This window comes from Amblyomma americanum, chromosome 7 (genome assembly GCF_052857255.1).
Source record: "Amblyomma americanum isolate KBUSLIRL-KWMA chromosome 7, ASM5285725v1, whole genome shotgun sequence".
Taxonomy (NCBI): domain Eukaryota; kingdom Metazoa; phylum Arthropoda; class Arachnida; order Ixodida; family Ixodidae; genus Amblyomma; species Amblyomma americanum.
In genome coordinates, this window is record NC_135503.1 from 79,425,247 (window position 1) to 79,438,186 (window position 12,940).

Consider the following 12,940-nt stretch of genomic DNA (forward strand, 5'->3'; position numbering starts at 1 on the left):
TCAGCTGCCGACATGCCTAGTAATGCTTTTACGTTTATAATGCTGTACATTGCAAAAAGAAAATGTCTGAGAATTTTCGCTAGCGTTTTAATTTTGGCAGTCGGAAAGAGTGGACATACACTGGCTTTTTCACAAATAGAGGAGTTTTCACATTTTCTATAGGACCATAATAGTCAACGACGACTTAGCCGTAAACACTATTCACGCGTTTTATGACTGAGTATGCGCCTCTAATATGGTATCGTTGTTAAAGTCTTTTCAGAAAATAAAACGGATACGGAGACAGGAGGAATAATTATCTTGCATAAAAGATCCGTCGAGATAGGCGAACTCCGTTTTGATAATATTTCAAGAAAATATTGGAAAGCGATAGTTTCGAGAACTGGTGGCGCGCGAAGTTCGTTCAATCCTTCAGACTGAATAATCAAAGACCGCTAAGAAATTGGCCGTAACACCTAAATTCAATCTTCTGTACAAAAAACATGATGTACATTAAAGCACGTCCACGAATTTTATATGCCTCTCAGATTTAAGTGCAAAAGCAATTTTTAACCCTGACTGGAACGAGGTAAATCGGTCTGCGTACCTGCTAAACTTTGATATAAATACTTTCTGAGCGCAGAGTAATTTATTTCATCATCCAGAGAAATAGCTGACCTCGCTTTGAACATAATAGCAGTGGTCAGACAGCTGTTTCTCCGCTTTGATCTCTCTGTAGGAGACTTTTTGAGACGAGGTTGGATATACATCAGCATGTCAAGTATGAGCTGGAGCCATTGATATGCCGACAATAATAAATGAGGGTAACAGTAATGTGAAATAAAAAAGCAGGGCAACGCAGTAGAAATTCTACGCAGTAATCTACAAGCACTGCTATACATATATGCTGTATCAGTAGTGTGCGTGTTCAGGGAGCGGCACCGAAAGGTGAACATTTCGCAAATGATCTTTCGTTAGCCGGAATCTACCTACTGGGCATCCTCAAGTAACGTACAAGTGGAGACCAGGCTAAATAACTTACGTTCAAATTGAGGGTCATTTTCGAAGAGTGGCGAAAATGCTTTCTTTCCATGGACTTCCTCTCCTAGCACTGGGTGTATTGCAGCTGTGCATTGCTGCTAACCTGGAATTGGGCTCCCGAAGATATAACCAGCCGGAGTCTGCGCGATCGGTCGGCCCTAATGTAAGCGAAGGTTTGGTTTCATAATTGTTTTCATTAATTCGCACGAATGTTCTAAAAAAATCGATATAGTGCTTGTAAAAAAGTTGGCGCAAAAACCGGAGATTTGCTGCGTAACTGATAGGTCTTGTGCCTTCCACTATCTCCACGCAAACGTTTTGTCCCCAGGTAGAAACATACAGTTAGGCCCCCTCTCAGAATCTCAGCCGAGGAGCATGAAATTTAAATGTTCTGCGCACAGATTAAAAAAATAATTATATGAAATGCATTTCAAAGTATTTGGTTGTTGCTAAAAAATACCTTCATGAAGATGAGTTCGCTGCAAGCATGAGATTTTGTTCCTATAAAATTTTCTAAATCTTTCTTTTGAAAGCATACATTGCAGGGTTAATTAATTGGAAATTACTGTCACGTTATACGCACTGGAGTTAAGGTGGTTTATTGGCTGAGGCATTCATCTTTGTGTTGCGCTTAGCAAAACATTTTCAGTATTGCAGCGCGGGTCCTTGAGTTTTGCGTATCATGACTCGTTATGGAATTTTCGGGGCTTCGCAGTTGTTCGCTCTGTTTAAGGATGCTGTAGCTGTGCGGGATGTCAACCGTGATCCCAAGTTCAAGTGCCTTACGGCGACGCGCATTGATTTGGATGCGAATCATTCATCAGCCACATACCGATGGTCGCTGAATATCGTCGGAGTCGAAAAAGTGTAAGTTTTATCACCATAGACCAGGCGATAGTTCTTTTTTGACTCCCTTTTTTCATGCAGGAAACACCCCGTGGTGCACTGGAGTTCAGACACCATCCCTAACATATTGACCGGGATAGTAAACTCAGGTAAGGTGGAACGCATCCTTTTCTTCGTTATTCAGTAATTGAGGGCGCAAGTGTGCTGCGGACGAGTTGAATACAAAGAACCTATTCCGACGTGTTGCTGCCTGAATGTGGTGGAGGAAGAAACCCGTAATGAAATGCACAGAACCGTAGGGCTGGTTCTGAAAGTGTTTACTCCAACCAGCTCATTACCCGCAAGTATTAAGTAAGAGATAAAAAAACAACACATAGTTTATAAAACACTCGCAGCATTCACATTGTAAACGTTCTTTAGAGCGCTTTTCCTTTTCCTAGTCTCTGTTAAAATATTAATAAAAAAGCGTTGCCTTAACAGCTATTACTCTTCTCTACAATGTGACAGTGTAAGGAGGTGGTTGGCCCAAAGGGAGGCGTGGACTGTCACATTCAGTTGGGTTTTGAAATAAAAGAAAGCAGGAACACAGTGAGCGGGATTCCAATCAGCGACGGTGAGAACAGATCAGCTTCGCTGGCTGCTGCGTTAGGACACCGCCATATGGCTACATTTTTGTTCATTGCAGACAAAATCATGCGTTTAAGTAGCGCTGGTGCTTGTCCCTTTCTTGTCTCGTCTTCCGTAGCGCTGTTTTATCCACCTATTCAATAAATCATGCAATATTTACATAAGGACCGCCAGCCGGCCTGCACCTGGCGAAGAAAGGCTAAATTTAGCCAATAGTCTTTAAGGTTACAATCGACTAGAGCCTGGAAGTTGCCGGATCAAAAAGGTTTTTTTCAATACACCTCGCGATTACTTTTTAAAAATGCTCTTTAACTCCCCGTGCGTCGAGATATGTGTAATACACCGCGATTCTGCTGCTCCATACCCTCTACAAATGTAAAGCAGACCATCCAGACCAATTGTAAAGCAGACCATCATTGTTTTCAATCGGGAAATGTCTAATGCCGCGAGAGTCAAGCGAGAGAGAAAGAGAGAGAGACACTTTATTGCCAGGAAGAAGATGGTGATCTTATTTGGTTGCTTTGGCCGCTCCAGGTGGCCGGCAGTTTAATTCTGGCGGCGACCTCTTGCGCTGTTGCCGTGGCCCGGGACAGAACTTCCTGGTCCGGCCTATAGCGAGAGCAGCTTCCCATTTTTCAAGCGTGGGAGATGTGACTAGATCTGCTGGAAGCGTATCCTCCGTGCAGTCCTAAATCCTTCTTAAGAGTCCGTAGGAGGACATCACAGAAAAAAAAGCACCACCAAGGATTCGAAGAAAATATACTCATTCGCTACATCCTTTCCACACAGATGGCAGTGAACTCAAAAGGGCAACAGCAATCTCTTCTCCTGCTGCCACGCTTCTATGTGAAAAGTGGCGCCGTGTAGAGAACACAAAAGGATTCTGCTGTAGGGGAAATCATTTTCTTAATACTTTTTGCAACATATTGCCCTGGACCTGCACCGTGTGTGGTTCTGCACTATGGTGGAGGCAAGATTGACTCACAAAGATCTTTGGCATAAATTTTTCAGGTCACTCTACTAAGGTAATCACAAGAAACTCAACTGTGCAGAAAATGACAGGACAGAAAAACCTTCTTCATATATCTACGAATAGCTCCTTGAATACAGTGTCATGCAATGAGTAATTAAGGCAAAATTTTCTAAATGAAATAAAACGGTTGACTAACTGTGTGACAAACAAACGGCATAAGCCAAGAGATACATTACGGGCCCGTAGAAGGAGTTAGTTCGACTTGTTTGCTCCCAAGAGGGACCCCACACAAACCCCGCAAACACTTTGGAGCTTTTGCACATTGCACGAAGTTAAATGATAAGTCTGCTGTCTTTTTTGTAGGCGATTGCCGTAGCAGTTGTTGCTCGTTTACCAGTGATTGGTGAACTTGTTAGGGCACTAAAATGGCCTAAAAATACTCCTTTGACATCAGTGAGCAAAAGTTGCTAGACCAGCCAGCTGTATTCGAAATTAACGAAAAAGGTAATTTTAAAAATATGCACGCCATTCAATGAACAAAAATTTCGTGAATTTATAGTTTTGCGTGTGGGAAAAATCCAATAAACAGGGTTTTCTCGAAAATAGGCGGCCACGGCTTTTTTAACATTGCACGAGCGCTGGCATACGAGGTCAAGGACGGGTACAAACATTTAGCGATAAGAAGTGAAATGCCTTAAACCTGCTTCTAACCAATAAAGTTCGCACATTGAAAAACGCACTTTAGTTTCTGTGCGGAGCGAGATGGCGAATAGAAAAATTTCTGCATCAATTAACTTTACAAGGAAGCGTGAACTAGGACGACCACAGAGCGACTTGTGCCGTAGGCTTTCTTGTGTCACCGTCCCGATTCGCGCTTCCTTCTCAAGATGATTTACGTGCCGATACGCCAGTGCTTGAGGTCACTACTATTAGCACTCCAGCATCGTCATAATTTTTAACAAAAATAACCTCCAGGACTTGAAAATTTACAGACCAATTTGTTTACTCTCCACTGCCTATAAGGTATCTACTAACACAACCAAATCAATCAATCAATCAACCAATCAATCGATTGATTAATTGATTGATTAAATATTATTGTTCATTGACAAAATAGGTGCATGCACATATAATCACTTATCGAATCAGGACAATTAATCTTAGACTTCAGTAAAGCAAATAACCACGCAGGCTTTCGTAACGGCTACTCGACTATATAACATACTCTATCAATGAGGTGATAAAGAAATGCACAGAATGTACCCATCCCCTATTTGTAGCCTTCGTAGATTACGAGGAAGCAATTGACTCAGTGAAAACCTGGGCAGTAATGCTGGAATTTCAAAATATGGGTGTTGAAGATCTAGATTTAAAAATACCGGAAATTGTCTGTAGTGACTGTACAGCCACCATGGTCCTCCAAAAAACATATCAATAAAATCAATGCTAGGAACCGCGTGTTTACAAGAGGTATTGAGAGACTTGGACTAGGAACAGTTGCGGATTAGGCTTAATAGTGAAAGCCTTAGTAATCTGCTATTCATGATAAATTTCAAAGCATTATCATAACTTGAACAGGCAAAGCAGAACAGCGAGTCTAAAAATTAATTTGCAGAAAACCGAAGTAATGTTCAACAGCTTCGGACGGGAATAGCAATTTACGATAGGTAGCCAGGCGCTGGAAGTGATAAAAAAATATATTGAGTTAAGGCAGGTAGTGAGAGCCTATCCGGATCATGAAATTGAAATAACTAGAGATTAAGAACGGAGTAAAGCACATTTAGCAGGTGCTCTCACATCGAATACTGGCAGTTTACCAGCATCCCTCAAAACAAAAATATATAACATCGAGGATAAAGAAAAGGGTTCTGCTTGAACAGTGGACAACGTAGCGAGCTATAGAAAGGAAATAATAAGTGTAATGTTAAGAGAGGAAGAGAGAAGGGTCGGTCAGGGAAGAAATGCGAGTTATTGACATCCTAGTCGGATTGAAGAAGAATAAATGGGCACGGGTAGGGCATGCAGTTGGAAGGAAATACAACAGATGGCGGTTAAGGGAAACAGATTGGATTCGAGGAGAACGCAAGAGTAGCAAGGGGTGGCAGAAACCTAGGTGGTTGGATAAGATTAAGTAGTTTCCGGGGAAAAGAGGGCCGAAGCTGGCATAGGACCGGGTTAAATGAAGAAATATGGAAGAGGCGTTTGGAGTGGAGTGGGCGTAGTTAGGCTGACGATGAGGATAATGCCAATGCGATAAAATGGAGAGGATACTTAAGCTCTGTCTTAAAGGTATAATGTGATAGCGTTAACGGGTAAATTCCGACACATGTGGAATTGGGGAAGCGATGCGCAGCTACCTCGGCAGGCGGCTGTTTAAAACTCAGCCATGGGTGGGTCTTGTGAAGCCCAGGTTTCTCTTCCAGAGCATACTCTCGCAACTAGTCGTTAATAAAACGGCCACCTGCAATGATGGGGAGGGGTTGTGATGGAGTCATAAGACCACAATTGGCAGCGACGTGCTCGAAGTGGTAAAGGAATGAGCCTACTTAGACCAGGCAGGCACAGCTGATCTGGATCATGAGAGGGAAATAACTAGAAGAATAAGAATGTGCTGGAGTGCGTATAGCAGGTTCTCTCAGATCATAGATAGCAGTTTACCAATATCCCTCGAGAAAAACGTATACAGCAGCTGTATCTTACCTATACTCACCTACGGGGCAGAAACGTGGAGGCTAACGAAAGGGTTCAGCCTACGTTAAGGACAACGCAGCGAGCCATGGAAAGAAAAATGGTATGTGTAACGGTAAGAGACCGGAAGGGGAACAAACGCGGTTTTATGACACCCTAGTCGAAATAAAGAGGAAGAAATGGGCTTGTGCATGGCATGTAATTCGAAGGCAACATAGCCGCTGGTTCTTAAGGGTAACGAAGTGGATTCCAAGAGAAGGCAAGCGCAGCAGGGGGCGGAAGAATGTTAGCTGGGCGGATGAGATTAAGAAGTTTGCGGGCATACAGTTGACACAGCTGGCAAAGCACAGGGTTTAATGGAGAGACATGGTAGATGCCTTTGCCTTGCAGTGGGCGTAGTCAGGCTGTGATGATGATGATGTGACGAGAAAAGCAGACAACTCCGAAGTGGTTGCAGAACTGTAACGATCACATAAAGAACAGTTACAAGCGAACAGATTGTCCTACAAATACTTGTGAAGCGCCTTCGTGGCTCTCTCGACCGTCACTTGCCTCTGGCGCCTCCTCGCTTTGAACTGCTTTGCACGCTCTGTTCGTGTCTCTGAAGCCGCCTTGCCTCAGGTTTGACGGCAGGCACCATAAAAACTTCCGACTACACCCTCTTTGCTGTGACCTCGACGGCGCGCATTGCGGCGTCTTGATGCCAGCACAAATTGGCCTTGCATTGAGTCACTCGCCGCTTTGCCGTTAGAGAATGTCGTATCGCTTGTGCAGCAGCAGGGACTGATAGTAGCCCGCCGGTTTTTCCATCTCATCTGTGGGAGGAAACGCTGTGGAACTGGGCGAGCAGTCCGCCAGTGCATGCTGGCGTGGGTCTGCACGTTCCCCGCAGTGAAAGGTGGATGCACACGTGATATTTTACGTGCGAATCACCTGTCGGAGAAGCTTTGGGCTTTAAGCCCTTTCAGCTTCCGCAGTTAGCGGCTGATATTATGTCATTATTGTGTGCCAATAGAAATGGTAATGCCGATAGATTTTTTACAGAATTTGACGATTTCAAATTGACTGCAGGAAAGGAATGCTTGGTATTGCTTCTGGAAATGTAGTCGCTACTTCCGTGTGTTTTGCGAGACTTTAACCGCCTAGGTGCCGGTGCACAATCCGCTTTATGAGCGTTCCTGAGCAACAGACCACTAGAGATGCAGGCATAAAAGAAAATTAAAAAATATATTTGAAGTATAGCGATTCTCAGGGATTCTCTCAGCTAAACCTCAAGTGGTTACTTGAAATTTATCAATGTTTTTCGGAGATGCTCAACTCTACTCTGTCTCAGACATTATGAAAAGCGATGGAGGTTTCACTGTTTTCATAATGAAACGTTAGAGTGCTCAGTTAGTTTGTGATAATTCATAGCTTGGAAATATTGCACAAACATATGAGAAAGAATACATACGGTGTCGACTTTAGTCTTCCGAGGCGTTGGTTCGGATTTCGCTATTTGTTCTGTCACAAGTTTGCAGGCATGAGCAAATCGTATGCTAGGTTCTAATGACTAAAACCATCATTCATGTGGCGAAAAATTTTGATGCAAAAAAAATTTTGTAGAGAGCTCTCAGAGAAAAAAGTGAATAGTATGAATTCTAAACTGAAATCTAGGATATTTCATAAACGTCGAGGACTTTTAGCCATGAATAACCTAGCTGTAATGTCGCATGGACGTTTCTTATTTTTGCTTGTGATCAGCGAACGATAGACGTTTAAATATGAACAAACTTTGCAGCGCTTGTCCTGATGCTGTACGAATTTTAGCACACATGGAGATAAGGAACTGCTGTCGTTTCTTTGCAGATATCACTCATCCTGATTATTGTGTTGTGCTGTACAGCGACAGCAAGGCATGCCTTGTGTGGGAAATGCATTACTTTGGACACCGTAAGCGTTATTTGTTTACATTCACTCACAAAGAAATCTCTGTACGGCCGATTGTTCAAGTTTGTCCGCACATTGTTTGTCACGACTGCATTCATGTCAATAATCGGAGGTTCGGCTCTTGTACCACAAACCTTGGTCAGGGAAACCTAATAACCTGCTTCGAGGTGTTTTCCCACTTCCCTGGCTCAGACAGGGTAACATTCAGGAAGTTGGAGTTGCGGAATGCCATTAAACCTTGACCACATAGTATATTATTAATAGTATTTGTGGCATTCAGCGTCAGCATGTTTAAATAGGACCGATTAGCTGCTTTACCAGCCAAAGTTAGTTATGACGGTTTTAGTTTCAGCGGATTGATGGTTGGCGTCTTTTGAGACCTGGGCGTTACGGGCCAGTCTGCGGCAAACAGAGGAGACAAAAATGCATCAGAACAAGAACCAATAAACGAACCCAACCCTAGTGCTTGGGAAAAAGCAGTGCACAGATTACCTTGCTAAAGCATGTTCACTCAGAAATTATCTTAAATTCAAGTACACAAACGCTGTTCGGCAGTGTGATAGATCTTTTTACGACAGCAACAGACTGATCATTTATGCCATCCTTATCGCAAGCATTAGGAATAAGCACCATCTATGCATTCCTTTGTCTAATACAGAATGTTGGTTTTTTTTTTATGGCATCAGCATGTACAGAGAAACGGAAGAGCGTTGAGATTGCAATGTCGCCCTATCTGGAAGTGACGTTTTTAGAGGAAAATTAACCATTTGGACGGTCGGTGCTCTGAAACACTTAAGGTAAAAAGGCGTGTTTGTACAACAGAGCCTGATTAGCCTAGCCGTAATATCTATGCACTCCGAGAATGTCTCTGAATGGCACAGGGCTACAAGTAAAGGTAGCACATTTAAGACAGTGAGTTTGCGCAGGATTTGCATGACGCGAATTTCAGAAGTAAGTTTTCTTCATGCAAACCCTTAGCGGCAGGAATATTAGTTCGGAAAGCGGCCTGTTTTATCATGCTTCCGAAGAGAGAGCTCTGCAAACTCTGTTACGTCACCTTAATACTCTAATTCGAAGAAAATTTGAAAACATGTTGGAAGGTCTGGCTCCGGCGCTTCTCTTCACATTGCTCTGAATACTTCGAAGTGCTGCATATGTAATCAATATATGGCTAGTGTAGAAATCGCCTGCTGAGTTGAGTTGAGTTCAGTTGAGTTGTCTTACGCTACAGGTGGGATTAGCGTTGCTTATTCTGCTGGCAATTTCTCCACCGTAGCTTCACTTATATGATAATAATGACTTAAAACCTGTCAGATTTGTTCCGCTATGCGCACAGTCACTTATAATAGTACATATTCCACTCCCGCAGTCACCATCTATGCACACATTCACTCACAGCAGAACGTAGTCCCCACCAGAAGTCACCATCTATGCACATATTCAGTGACAGTAGAACAGAATCCATTGCAGCGCCACCATCCATGCACACATTTACTCACAGTATAACATGGTCCCTTCAGAAGACACCATCTACGCATACATTCAATCACAGTAGGCCGTAGTCCTTTCCTGCTGTCACTATTTAGAAAAAAGATCAGTGCCCTGCAGAAATGTTAAAAGAAGGCGTGCAGCCTCCCTTCTGCATGTCTGGTTTCTACTCGGGTAGACAATGTCCTGAGTTCTGAGCTGAGAGTTCCGGCTGCCATTGTAGCTCCATATCTCCAAGAAGCTGCGCAGCGCCTGCGCCTATAGATACAGGCCGGGTGAAACACGTCCTCTATCATACGTACATTCCTCCAGCGCGAACCGATTAGCGCAAATTGCATATTGCAGATATCAGCTCAGCCGCGTAACGATTGACCAAACGGGCATAATGATGCACGGCGAACCAGTGCCGTTTCCTGGATAATGAATGGCGGGAGCGGTCCGGCATCAGTTCGCAAGAGTGTTGTGGATCTATTCACCGCAGTTGGTTGAGCGTGCTTCCTTATTACTAGGTCTCTCAAAAACGATCTGCTGTCAGGACCGTTTAGAAATTTTTAAATTATCCAAAGCCTATGCCCACTTTCGCCAGGTGGAGCGCAGTCTGCGGACGAGGATGCAGTTTCGCAGTTGAGGCTCTCTGCCAGAACATCTGCGCCTATCAGATCGAATGTTTTGCACCCCCACGTGCTATAGAAAAGAAACTTCCTAACACGTGCCAGAAAACGCCCGCATGATTGGCAGTCAAGGGAGACGTGTTCGGTGGTGTCCCGCGCAGACGTCGCCGCAGCCTCTCGCGCTGCGTGCTTTTAATCGTCGTCTTTGCCATAGTCGATACGTTAAAGTTCTAAGCTCCAAGCAACTTGGTGGAAGTAGCGCACCCACCGTGGCAGTGCAATACAAAAGGATATGCTATAACAGAACTGCTCCCCTATGTCGCCAACGTCAGCTTGATGTAGGCGCACACGATGGAGATAGTGGGGCCGAACTCGTGGCGAAGGCAGATGAATTCCTTTCGAGCGCTATTGAAAGCAGCAGCGAGGGACGAGGAGATCACTGCCCTGCATGAAACTTAAAGGGCCACAGAAAGGGGTGTCTGAGCTTGGCTTTAAAATGCTTGCACTATGTAGAGCACAGACCACCGAGCGTCCATGCCGCATACCAGACATCAGAAGCGAGCGGAAAATTTACAATACATTTTTAAAAATTTCCACTTTTTCATCTCGAGGTGACGCGCGCTGCCGGGCTTTCAAACAATAACCTGGCAGACGACGTCACGTCTTGCACGTGACGTCAGCAGCCGGGAATTATCATTGGTTGACAGCGCAAAATTCTTTCAGACGTCACGCGCGGCTGCGGCCACTCCGCGCGCGCCGCAGGTGGCTGAGGTACGGAAGGTGCCCAGTGAGTGGGGCCGGCGGAGGAGCGCCGCCGTTTTGGCGTGCAAGAGGAGAGGGAAAGGCGCGTAGTCGCGGAAGTTCAAATTTTGTCTGCATATAACTCAGCTTCCACGAAAGGCATTGAAATAATTCTTGCTGGGGGATATTTATGAACCGCCGTCTTTTAACATCACAGACATATATCAGCTTTATTAAGACCCCCTTTCTGGGTGCCTTTAAGCGGCGGTTTCTGATGAAGAGAAGCGGCTGATGGAAATGGCTTCTCAAGCCGCCGACCAGTAACTGAGCCCATGAGCACAGCTGCTAGGCTTTAATAAACAGAGAAGCCACTCCCGGCGGGGCCATGTTAATCATTTAAAGGTCCTGGCCAATACCTGTGTATGGCTACCGTCATCTTTGAGGCATCTTAAAATCAGCAATGGTTTTTCTCCGATGCATATTAAGCTTAAACGAACTCTCGAGCACGAGGTAGGTGGAAAATATTTTATTTGGGGAACGTACTCTCTGCGAAAGACAATCGATGCTGTCTCACGGTAACGAAGTGGATTCGACGGGAGGTGAACATAGCAGGAAACGGCAGGGTGTTAGGTGGACAGATGACATTAGGAAGTTTAGCTAATTTTTCTTTTTTTTATTGGCTTTAAGCCCGGTATAGCGTTGCTGGTCCGGGCTCCCTCTCTCTTTCATTTATGTTTTTTTTTATTTTTTCTGAGAGGACCAATAAAAGGGTAAAAGGGCACAGGAACTGCTTAACAGGAGGTCAATGGGAGAGGCTTTTGTCCTGCACTGGATGCGTGCTTTAGTGATGATGGCTATTACGATGACACTGAACCATTCACTTTTTCCAGCAGTGTTCCTTTCTCCAAGAGCCATTTTATATAAGCTGTGAGTTTTCAAATGTGCATTTCGCGTCCATTTCGTCCTGTCATCTGTCACTCCGATACATCCTCCGCTTTGAAGCCTCTGTGGCTGCGAAATGCACAATTGGCTTATTTCCGCAGCCAATGGTGAGGTGCATTGCAGTGGTCTGTCAACAGCACGCGACCGGATGTGACTACTGGCTTGCATTGGCTGCAATATGCAGCCAATGGCGAGGTCGAATCCGTTCGCCAACCACCCAAGGGCTGGGTCGTTTTCGACAGGCGCTTGAAATCCGCAGGTATATCGGAGTGATCACTGACAGAAGACCGAATAGACTCGAAATGAACAAAGAAAAATGGGCAGATTAAAAAATATGGCCCCAGAAGCGTTTCTCATTGGTCGCACTAGATAGGCCTAGATATGCGCCCGTATTTACAAAGGCCTCTCGCATTGCCCTTCAGCGTATTATACGTTTGTGCATTATACAGACTTCGGCGCTCCGTATAACCAGGCTCTGTTATTTTGCAGTTGGATATAAGGTTGCGGTTGCGGTAGTCTGAAAATATGTCTCCGTGTGTGTGTGAAGGGCGCAAGTGCGCTATCAGTGTCCGGAGGCCCCTGTGAAGTTAACGATTTTTCTCTTTCTGTCTTCAGAGTGCACGCTGTGGGTACTGTCAAAATATAAGGACACTGTCCCACAGGAATGCCTGGATAAACATGCCGAACTCTGCGGAAAAGGTGTGACACTGTACGACAACGACCACTGCAAGGAAACAAATGTCTGAATCAATTGATAAACCTAACAACACTAAGAAAAAATAATCGCACAGGACAACGTAAATTCTCAGGCAAAATAAACTCTTTCATGATTTCCTGTAGTGGCTTGGGGAAGAATTAAGTGTCGCTTTTTTTAAAAAAAAAAATCTCACTTTCCTCTTCAAGTGCATAGCATACACATATACGCAGCTATAGTTCAGAAGAAAAAATAAATTTCTGTGCGCACAATTCAGTCGGCTTTGTGAGCGCACAGGGAGATGTAGTGTGGAGAACTGGCGACGCGTATTCGGTATTGCAGGGCGGAACTTCTAATTTTGCGCTTGGCACTTATCTGGGC

General features: G+C 44.4%; 1 protein-coding gene across 3 annotated transcripts; it reads left to right on the top strand.

Annotated features, from left to right (window-relative positions):
• Positions 1-1,009: 1,009 nt before the first annotated feature.
• Positions 1,010-12,709, top strand: LOC144097270 (uncharacterized). 3 transcript variants are annotated; one of them, XM_077630012.1, is made up of 5 exons: positions 1,010-1,183; positions 1,736-1,887; positions 1,948-2,015; positions 8,003-8,086; positions 12,481-12,709. In XM_077630012.1, exons 1-5 carry the CDS (start codon positions 1,058-1,060, stop codon positions 12,609-12,611), a joined length of 561 nt encoding a protein of 186 aa, XP_077486138.1. In that variant the 5' UTR covers positions 1,010-1,057; the 3' UTR covers positions 12,612-12,709. The 3 variants fall into 3 exon arrangements, with proteins under 3 accessions (XP_077486138.1, XP_077486140.1, XP_077486139.1); XM_077630014.1 differs by lacking the exon at positions 8,003-8,086; XM_077630013.1 differs by lacking the exons at positions 8,003-8,086; positions 12,481-12,709 and adding an exon at positions 3,283-3,495.
• The last annotated feature ends 231 nt before the right edge of the window (positions 12,710-12,940 follow it).

Excerpts from the sequence above, each read along its gene's own strand:
- LOC144097270 (XM_077630012.1), top strand. The coding sequence starts at position 1,058 with ATGCTTTCTTTCCATGGACTTCCTCTCCTAGCACTGGGTGTATTGCAG. Across the intron at positions 1,888-1,947 it reads ATCGTCGGAGTCGAAAAAGT|GAAACACCCCGTGGTGCACT; the intron begins GTAAGTTTTATC and ends TTTTTCATGCAG. Across the intron at positions 2,016-8,002 it reads GACCGGGATAGTAAACTCAG|ATATCACTCATCCTGATTAT; the intron begins GTAAGGTGGAAC and ends GTTTCTTTGCAG.